This window comes from Rosa rugosa, chromosome 6 (assembly GCF_958449725.1).
Source record: "Rosa rugosa chromosome 6, drRosRugo1.1, whole genome shotgun sequence".
In the NCBI taxonomy this organism is placed as follows: Eukaryota; Viridiplantae; Streptophyta; class Magnoliopsida; order Rosales; family Rosaceae; genus Rosa; species Rosa rugosa.
The window spans coordinates 41,877,728-41,888,663 of NC_084825.1; the positions used below are offsets into that span (position 1 = coordinate 41,877,728).

Sequence of the window (10,936 nt, forward strand, 5' to 3'; positions counted from 1 at the left end):
TTAGATTTTTTCGTCCTTAATGAAAAAATCAGAAATTTTTCCTATTTATAGAAAATTCCCAAATTTCAAATATTCATAACTTATTCATACGAACTCCGAATATTGTGTTCCACATATGCACGAGATCGTATCGACGAGCCCTACAACTTTCATGCAGGAAGTTTTCCCAAATTCCGTATGTATAAAAAGTCAATTTCCACGAGCCCCTAAATAACGTTCGATTTCGAAAATTAATCGTTCAAACTAATTCCACAACTTCTCCGAGACTCGTACTCGCTCCCACTATCGTGAAATCATTTCTAAAAAATCCACGGAATTTAATTTGGATTTTTCGGGGTATTACAAATTTAGACTTAACTAAAAAACATAGAAAATGGCTTAGGGCTAAAAAAAAACCAGCCTAAATTAGAAGGCTCAATAGGGCATCCCCAAAGAGAAGAGCCCAACTCAAGGCCCAGCAAAACCGGGTTGACCCAAGCCCAGTCCACCACTCCAACACGTCTGCAGCTTCTTGTGCAGTGCCGCCCACGAGTCCCACCACAAAACCAGCCTCACCCCGAGCCGCGCCGCCCATGAGTCCTGCCACGAAACCCGCCTCACCACGAGTCGTGTCGCCGATTTCCTCCACAAGCCAACACCGCCCCGAGCCCCTCGAGCCACTGCCAATGCACTAGCCCCAAGACCCACAAGCCACACCGTCGCCCAGACGTTCCCAGATCCACGCCGCCGCCAGATCGCGGCGTCCCTGCACAGAAAACCACCACAGATGTCCAGAAAAGCCTTCCAAACCTGCCATCAAAACCAGTCTGCCAAACCCCAAGCCAAACAACTTCTCTCCCGACCTTAGCCTAGGGCATTGAAGTGCCTGTCAGGCAACCAGCATAGCGACAACACAACGAAGCCGACGCTATCCATGGCCGCCACCGGACAAGGAACGGTTTGGCTTCCAAACATTTTGTTTGAGTTGATTTACTTTAATCATATATCCTCATAGAAAGATTGTTGTTGTGGAAGATGTTCATGAATGATTTGATTTATATAATTCTTGAGAAGACTACCTTGTCTATAACTTTGATTGATTAGGTCTTGGTGTTATTGAACTGCTTATCTATCCCTTTTTATTAAGCAACGAAGGAAAGAAAACATAGGGTGCTAAAAAACTTATTGTGGAGTCTCAAATGTGAATCACATGTATATATATGTAGTAATATTCCCAATTTCCCATGCCATTCCCTTTCCCTTTTCCTTTTGCATTCGCATTATCCCTGGCTAAATCAACATAATCATTGTTACATGACATACACCCACCTTGCCACTATGCACAGTTAATCAAACCAAACGTATTGGGACTTTGGGAGGTATGCACTTCATTCATGATTTCATGTAATTGTAATATTTGTTAAAACATATATTTTATCTCACTGAGTTACATGATTATTAGTTTGAATTATCAATAACGTAAATTGTGCGCACAATTTTCCATAACATTATAAAATGTCAAATAATTTTAAAAACTCTAAAGTTTTTGTAGTTTTATTGTGTTGGACACGATTTTGCATGTTAAAAGTTATTATGAGAATTAAAAATAAAATATGTGCGATATATCTACAATATTCTAGTTCATAAACATACATTCACTAATATAGCTTACTATATTTCTTACACGACCTATAATTTTAAAGGAATTTTAAAGCGGAAACGTTACACTAAGTAAAATTTGATACCCGAATTTGAATAAATACTTAACACGTAATTTCTCTATTTCTTACCATTGGCCTTTGGGTTGGGAAAGGTCCCTTTTAAGATCAGTGGTTTCAACCTCAGCTGAAGTTTTAGCAACCTCTATTTTTGTTTCATCAGCCACACCAACCGTTTCTCTGAACTTCTTATAAATATCACCCCTATAAAACTTCCTTGTCCTCATCACCAAAACCAAAGAAACAAGCGCACCAAAGAAAGTTACCACAGTAATGATGATGAAAGACAATTTGAAACACTCCCCCCCAACACAGTTCAACTCTTCCCCAACCTTCCTCTGAAGCCCCAAAGCTGCCATTTGCTTCTTAGCCTCCACATCATATAAATACCCAGTAACCCTCACATTGAGCAGATACAACCCAATAGGGCTAGCCAATCCACCAATATTGTACAACGTCGAGTAGTACTTGAGGCCGAAAAGCTCGGAGATAATGGTGTAGATCAAAGGCCAATGAGCACCAAAACAAAACCCAGTAACCACTGAAGCAACATAGAGACCATATGGGACGTTGAATGCTATTAGAAGATGACCAACACATGAGAGCAAAAGAATTGCTGTGAAAATTAGAGGGCGAGGCCATTTGTACTTTGTGATAAATATTTCTGAGCCTATACCAGCAGCAATGTGGCCCGAATAGTTCCATATGCTTGTTAGGGACACAAAGTTTCTTATGCTTTTCAGAGGGTACCCAAAAGATGTACCAATTTGCCCCAAGTTGTCCATCATGGTCATGGTGCCTCCAAGGCCACAAATTGTTGCAAAGAGTAAAGTCACCATCTCGACGCTGAAAACGGCTTGGAGTATGGTGAAGTCCTCCCCGATATCCGGCGGGTTAAATACGTCTTTCCGCCAAGAAACTTCTTTTTCAACAACAACAAAATGGTCTAACGGTTCATCTTGGTGCCCCAAAGTCTCAGGTTCGGCACGGCTAGAATGTGTCGAGGCTTTGGTTACTATTGATCTCTTGCTCTTCCAAACCTTATACTCTTCCATAATTACCACTGTAAGAGGTAAAAAGAGTAAAAAGAGGACTATAGCTGCACTTCCAACATACTCACTTGGATTAAAGCTGACGTTTTTTTCCACTATAATTATAACCAACAAAAATGCAGCTAGACCAAGTGAAAAATAAAGGAAATGATAAAAAGCCTTGAGTTCGTTTGAGCCACTTCGACTAACCTTCATGATCCGAATAGTTCCAATGAAAGCGAAAGAAATAGCCGTCGGAAGCCAAGCCACAACTAAAGTGAAATACTTGGTATCGTCACCATAGACAGCATGGTACAGCTGTGCCACCACAGCTGCACTTATACCAGTATAGCTCTTCAAAAGCCCTAGCACGATGCCACGGCTCTCCGGGAAGTTCTTCACGCAGGTGACCAGAGCTCCGGTGTTGGTAAAAGTGTGCGAATTAGCCCCTATACCCATGTACATGCACATGTGCCAAACTTGGGGTTTAGGGATTTTTCTAGCTATTGCTAGCCAAATCATGAAGTGTCCGAAGAAGTTGAGGACTGCACCGATGGATATGACCACCCAGGGGGGTGTGACCTCGTTGATGAGGCCGGAGAGGACGCCGATGTTGCCACCTAAGTCCTTAGAGAAGCTGATGAGGTTGAGCGTGCTCTGGTCGTAGCCGAGGACGGACTTGATGTCGTTGGAGTAGAGGCCGAACATGTAGCTGGCACCGGCTGAGACCATCATCAGAAATGAAGCAAATACCATGAGCCATCGTCCTTTCAGGACTTGCAGGACAAGGCTCTTCATGTCCACCCAATTTTCTATACTAGCAGCTCCCATTTCTTCTCGGTTGTTTTGCAGAAGTAGATGCAATATCATGCAAAGTACATATATGTGTTTATAAACACATATAAACACATATATATGTGTTTATAGTGGATACTCAAGATTCATAGTGGAATGTCTATTTTGGATTTTTTTTTTTGAAGTCAAAATAATGAAAATATAAAGAATCGAGAGCTTTAGGAGTAGTGTGCGGCAATTTTAAAATTAAATACAATATTAAAAGTGAATAGGAATAGGAAAAAGTTGTTCGATTTCATCTGTAAATGATCTCTAATGTATTTCTTTGGATTGAAAGATAAACTCTTCTGCAAGACGGGAACTAATTTTAATTGCAAATCAATTTCATATATATCGCAAAAAATATTTCTTTAAATTAAAAGATAAATTCTTTTGCAAGACGGGAACTAATTCCAATTGCAAATCAGTATCATATCTCAAAAAATAATATATTAACTTGAACATTTTAGTCTCCATCAGTAGCTCTAGCTTAATTGGCCTCCAAACGTTTTGATTCGGTGACTATTTTATTTCCTTCATACCAAAAGAATAAACAAAAACAAAAAACAAAAAACAAAAACAAAAAAGTAACCTAGCTATCCTGATCCAACTTACTAATGGAACGTGTACCACGAACACTATGTTCTTATGGTCATGATAGTGATTACGACCTTTATTGGTAGGCCTACTGTTAAAGTGTTAATTGTTTCAGCACTAATACATATAGTGATACCCACTACACTACCACTATCATCCCTAGTGCCACGAGTTCTACAAAAGTTGAGGCTTCCATTGGAGAAATTGCATGAGTATACCTTCTTCTATGTATGATCTCTTTCAAATTTAACCTGGCATTCCTTTTTATCACCATTGTCGTTGTGGCATGGTTGTTTTCGTTGGCCGGCCAAAATATCGGTTATCGCACCTCACACGGCGGTTCAAAGCTTAAAAGATTATATTGAGACTGAATACTTTTCTCATTGATATTGAGTAAATATATACAGAGTCTACAGCTAGCAAATCCCTACAACTTAGGGATATAACGAAGATACAAGGATATCTCCTAATTATACAACAAATCTATTACATTAATTACACAATATTCTCAACACTCCCCCTCAAGTTGGAGAGTGGATGTCAAGGACTCCCAACTTGCTTAACAATGACCTGAACTTGTCTTTGCTTAACGCTTTTGTGAACACATCTGCTAGTTGTTGCAAAGAACCAACAAAACGAGTTCGGATTGAACCATCTAATATCTTGTCCCGAATGAAATGACAATCCATTTCAATATGGCGTGTTCTTTCATGAAAAACCGGATTTGCAGCTATATGAAGAGCTGCCTGATTATCACAATGCAGAATGGCCGGTCTAGGAATAGATATATGCAAATCAGCAAACAAATACTGCAACCAAGTAAGCTCACAACACGTACCAGCCATTGCTCTGTATTCTGCTTCCGCACTTGACAATGATACTGTCTTTTGCCTCTTGGTACGCCATGAGATCAATGAGTCTCCTAAGAAAACACAATATCCCGTGGTAGATCGGCGGGTAATGGGGTAGCCAGCCCAATCGGAATCACAAAAAGCCTTCAAACTCAAATCATTATTAGAACTCAAAAGCAAACCTTGACCGGGAGATGCTTTCAAATATTTAACAATTCGAAGAGCAGCTGCCATGTGAGGTTGACAAGGTTCATGCATAAATCTACTAAGGACATGAACTGAATAGGTGATGTCAGGTCTGGTGATAGTGAGATATATAAGTCGTCCAACCAAACGCCGATACACAGCAGGATCCTTAAGCAGCTCACCTTTATTTGACAATTTGCATTCTTCCATGGGAAAATCAACAGGTTTAACACCCAAGAAACCTGTGTCTTTGATAATTTCCAACGCTTATTTACGTTGAGATAGATAAATACCTTTATGTGATCGTGCGATCTCAATTCCAAGGAAAAATTTGAGGTCACCCAAGTCCTTAATGCGAAAACGGGCATGCAGAAACTCTTTGGTAGCACGAATAGAGTCTAGGTTGTTCCCAGTAATAAGAATGTCATCAACATATATTAATAGTACTGTGAGGGAATTACCAACCTTTTGCACAAAGAGAGAATAATCAGCCTTGGATTGGATGAAACCGGCATCAAGAATCGCTTCGGTAAACTTGGAGAACCATTGCCGCGAGGCTTGCTTCAAACCATAGAGAGATTTGTTAAGGCGACACACAGAATGCTCCCCCTGTCGCCGAAGACCAGGAGGAGGGGACATATAGAGCTCTTCATGCAATTCACCATTAAGAAAGGCATTGTTAACATCAAGCTGATGAAGAGACCATGCCTTACACGCGGCAAGAGCAAGAACGCAGCGAACAGTAATCATTTTTGCAGTAGGAGAGAAGGTGTCGTGATAATCAATACCGGCAGCCTGTGTAAAACCTTTGGCAACAAGGCGAGCTTTATAACGCTCGATAGAACCATCCGCCTTACGTTTAATGCGATACACCCACTTACAAGCAATGGGACGCTTACCAGGGGGAAGAGGGACTAGCGTCCAAGTATTGTTGGCCATGAGAGCAGCAAGTTCCTCTTCCATGGCATGTTGCCAGTGAAGATCAGAAGCAGCCTGAGTATAAGATGTAGGTTCTTCGTCCCTGCTAACAGCGGCAATATAGGCAAGATGCAGCGGTGAATAGCGCTGATAAGATATGAAATTGCAAAGTGGGTAATGCGTACCTGGTGGAGGACTCGGCAGAGGAGATGACAAAGTGGGTGGAGGCAAAATCACTTGCGAGCAAACGTAGTCCCGGAGACGAACATTAGGAATAGAGGTTCGTTGTGAGCGTCGGGAAACAATGACTTCAGGAGGAGCAAGAGGCGGGTCATCTAAAAGAAGAGGTTCAAGGGGGGGATTTTCGATGGGAAGAATGGGCTGCTCGATGAGGTCAGCGGCGGGATGCTGTCCGTCGATGGGAGGGACCGGAAGGGGTGAGGTCGAGCTGGAAGCGGTGGGGCTGGGCGGGAGGGGAGGATCGGTATGTGGTGCAATAGGAGAAGGAGGAGGTGAATTGGATGGTGGGATAGGTGATGAGGAGGTAGGATTTGGCGGAGCAGAACTTGGTGAAGGTGCGTCAAGAATAGGAAGAGGCATGGGCTGGGAAGGAAAAGAAGGGGAGGATGGAACTACTGGATGGGAAGACGCAAAATGGAAGGTGTCTTCCAAGAAAATAACGTCACGATTGGTAAAGATTTTCTTGGTTTCGAGGTCATATAACTTATATGCCTTTTGGCCCATTGGATAGCCAAGAAAGATGCACTTGTGAGCTCGCGGAGAAAACTTGGAGGAAGGATGGACAGAGGTAGCAAAAGCTGTGCAACCAAAGACACGCATTCTTGAGTAATCAGGAGGTTTGTTGTAAAGAATCTCAAAAGGTGATTTCTTACGAAGCAAAGGTGTGGGAAGTCTATTAATTGTATATGCAGCGGTAAGGATGCATTCTCCCCAAAAATAAAGTGGTAAGTGAGATTGAAAACGTAGGGCTCTAGCAACATCTAGGAGATGTCGATGCTTGCGCTCAACAACGCCATTTTGTTGAGGCGTGTAAACGCAAGAATGCTGAAAGATAACTCCTTGCTCAAGAAAGAAATTTTGTAGAGAGAGAAATTCAGCTCCATTATCGGGGCGAAATTGTTGAACATGTGAATTGAATTGAGTTTTAACATAGGCAAAGAAATTCCGAAGTAAATGTTGCGTTTCACTTTTGTGACGCATCAAAAATACCCATGTAAAGCGAGAAAAATCATCCACAATAGTGAGACAATAATGAGCACCATGAAGAGAAGGCGTCTTATGACGTCCCCAAATATCACAATGAATAAGTGAAAAACATCGAGAAGTTGTTATTGAACTAGAAGGAAAAGGTTGGCGAGTTTGTTTAGCTAAAGGGCAAACCGCACACTTATGACTAGAATCAAAAACAAAGGAAAGAGAATTCTTTGCTAAATATTGTAGACGAGCAGGAGAGGGATGACCCAAGCGACGATGCCAGAGATCGGAAGAGATGGTAAGATGACAAGCAAAAGGATGTTTGGCAGGGATGGTGGAAGACAACGCCACAAGGTAGTACAAATCTCCACGTCGCTTACCCACACCAATCATCATCCTCGTAGCCAAGTCCTGCAAGATACACCAAGTTGGAAAAAAAGTCACCGAACAATGCAAATCATCCGTAGTTCGTCCAACGGACATAAGATTAACATCAAAGGAGGGAACGCATAACACATCTCTCAAAACTGCATTATTAATTGTAATAGATCCTTTCATGGTGATATTTGCCTTAGCACCACTGGGCAAAGAAACAGAGGGAAAAGATGTGGTCTTGCGACTAGTAAAATATTGCGGTGAATTGATGATATGATGAGTTGCTCCACTATCGATTATCCATCGATTAGGATCAACTAATGACAAACCTGATGCAAACTCAGCAGCAGAAGCAGCGTTGGCTTGAGGAGTGGATGGTTTGGGATGCAATGCGGCAATGACTTGAGTGTACTGATCCTCAGTAAGATTAGGAAGTGTAGCCTGAAGTTCCTTGAAAGATGGAGTACAATCCACGTGATTGGCAAAGGCATTGCTGCGTTGCTGAGGTCTATTGCCATGTCGCTGATTGCGTTTGTAGAGACGGTGACCAGGTGGATAACCATGCTTCTTGTGGCAAGTTTCCTCAGTGTGATAATATTTCTCACAATAAGTGCACTGAACCGGAGGACGATTGCGTGAGTTGCTGCCTTGGTCACCTTGATTCATTGCTTGTGGCCTGAGGACTGCCATGGCTTCCGCATTAGAGGGGATAAGAGAGGCCGAGCCAAGTTCACGCTGCTTTTCTTCCTGGGTTACAGAAGCATAGGCCTGTCTAACAGAAGGCAATGGATTCATTAATAAGATTTGACCACGAGTACCTGCATATGATTCGTTCAACCCCATGAGAAATTGCATGAGTTTAGTGCGATCATTCTGAGCCCCACATGTGCAATTCTCTGCAGTATTGTACGAGGCGAGTTCATCCCAAAGTGCCTTCAGCTTGGTATAATAAGTGGCAACAGACATTTGTCCTTGCTCAATTCTGTAGATGTCACGTTGAACCTGGAAAATGTGTGGGGCGTTTCCCAGGGCAAATCGCTCCCTGAGATCTTCCCAAATCGCATGAGGAGTTGTGCAAGAGAGAACTGAATCGGCGAGGTCTGGTTCAAGGGAATTAAGGATCCAGGACAGAACCATGTCGTTGCAACGTTGCCATAGAGCGTGCTCTTCTGGTTTCTTGATTGCAGAAGGTTCTTTGATTGTGCCGGTGATGAATCCGGTCTTGTTCTTGGCACTCAAGGATATCCTCATAGCGCGGCACCATGAATTATAGTTGTCACCAGTCAACTTCTTCGATACAAGGTGCAAACCGGGATGATCAGAGTGATGAAGAAATAGGGGATTGGCAGATTCATCAAGAGATGAGGTGCTGCCACCGGTTGCAGGGGAAAGAACATCGTCGTCAAAAGCCATTGGAATAGGATGAATGATGATGCTGCTGGTGCGGCAGAAAACAAAGAGCTAGGGATGGTTAGCCCCGCTCTGATACCATAAAAGATTATATTGAGACTGAATACTTTTCTCATTGATATTGAGTAAATATATACAGAGTCTACAGCTAGCAAATCCCTACAACTTAGGGATATAACGAAGATACAAGGATATCTCCTAATTATACAACAAATCTATTACATTAATTACACAATATTCTCAACAAAGCTGATGAAGTTGGTTTCGGTCTTTCTTTTTGCTAGATCTAGAGCTGTGAAGTTGAGCTCGAAAGGAGAGGATTTTGGTTCTCCTTTTAGGTGTAAAAAACTACGTAATGTAAGAAGTAGGGTGATATTTGCTACAAACACAAGACAAAGCATTCCATGGCTACTGGAAATTAGAAAATCCGCTCTCTCTCTCTTATTCTTCTTCTTTTCTTTTTTATTTTTATTTTTATTTTTATTTTTATTTTTATTTTTTGAATGAAACTTACTGAGACAAGAAAATTTTATTAAAAATGAAGAAATAATTACATAAAGATGGGGGAACATAAAGCTCACCTCCTTTCTTGTAACTTCAATCTACTCCACATGTAACATGAAGCTAAATTCGATGGCTAAGTAACACCGTAGAGGTCAAGAATTCAAATCTCATTGACATCAGAGGTGGGGTGGGGAGTTAAATTGTCGTCCAGAATAAGAAAAAAAAAATGCTAAATTCGATGGCTCAATAGTCAACAAAAACGAGGCTACTTCCCTTTTGGATTTGTCAATTGTCATCCGAGACTCCCAGCAAGGTTCATCTCTCCTTATTGTTGTGACATGTATCTTATGCAATAGCAATGTCATCTTTGCTGCAAAATTAGCATTATGCAATGCTCTTGATTAAGCTATGACCAATCTTTGAAAAATGGAAAGAGATTCCAAAGTCTCATTATTGTGTCAGTGAGTATGCTACTTGTTGGGGACTAGAAAAAGGTTGACAACATCACATAATCCATTCAAAGGCCTCTTCCTTCCCCGTTTTGTTCTTATTTTTCATTTTGGAACTCAAGCAAGCCAACTAATGGTCAAAAGTTGACTAGTTTTGATTTATCTTCAAACAGAGGGAAAAGAAATTAGGGATCGAACAACCTTTTGCCGATGAGTACATGGGCAAATGTAGTTCCATTGCTATTTTTTCTTTTCTTTTCTAAATTCAACAAATAAATCACATAATTCATCTTAAGACCTCTTTTTCCGTCTCGTTCCTACTTTTCATTTTAGAGATTAATAAAACCGACCAACGGTTGAAAATTTAATCTTTAAAGAAAGAAAAATAGATCTAATCACACAATCCATGCAAAAGGCCTCTTCCCTCTCTCATTATGTTCCGATTTTTAATTTTATAGTTCGTGCAAACCAACTAAAAGGGGGGAATTGAATCGTTTTTGATTGATTTTCAAAGAAAGAAAAAAGAAATTAGGGAACATCTTATTGACTTGTTTTTGTTGATCTCCGGAGAAAGAAAAAAGAAATTGAGGAATAATAATTTATTGACGGATTTTTAATTGTCAACACAGACTCGCCACCCAGAATCCGCTTGACCTGCCTTTGATCGACCAAGCCTACACTCATTGTGACTTCGAACCCGACCAAAATGAATTGCTGGACTGTTAGACCTGAGACTAAAGGAAACCCAACACCGTCACCTCCCGAATGTCAACACTGTCAATCCACAACTGCTCCAAATCGCCATCGCCTCCGACCCGAAACCAGACAGGAATGACCCACTAGAAGGCCAAGGATGATTGTCTAAGCCA

General features: G+C 41.3%; 1 protein-coding gene across 1 annotated transcript; it reads right to left on the bottom strand.

Annotated features, from left to right (window-relative positions):
* Positions 1 to 1,633: 1,633 nt before the first annotated feature.
* LOC133715860 (protein NUCLEAR FUSION DEFECTIVE 4-like) lies at positions 1,634 to 3,702 on the bottom strand. The gene has a single exon (XM_062142549.1). The coding sequence runs from the start codon at positions 3,596 to 3,598 to the stop codon at positions 1,766 to 1,768; it is 1,833 nt and encodes a 610-aa protein (XP_061998533.1). The 5' UTR covers positions 3,599 to 3,702; the 3' UTR covers positions 1,634 to 1,765.
* Between the last annotated feature and the right edge of the window lie 7,234 nt (positions 3,703 to 10,936).

What these genes read in the sequence shown, in the direction of transcription:
- LOC133715860 (XM_062142549.1), bottom strand. Translation starts at nt 3,598, where the DNA reads ATGATATTGCATCTACTTCTGCAAAACAACCGAGAAGAAATGGGAGCT.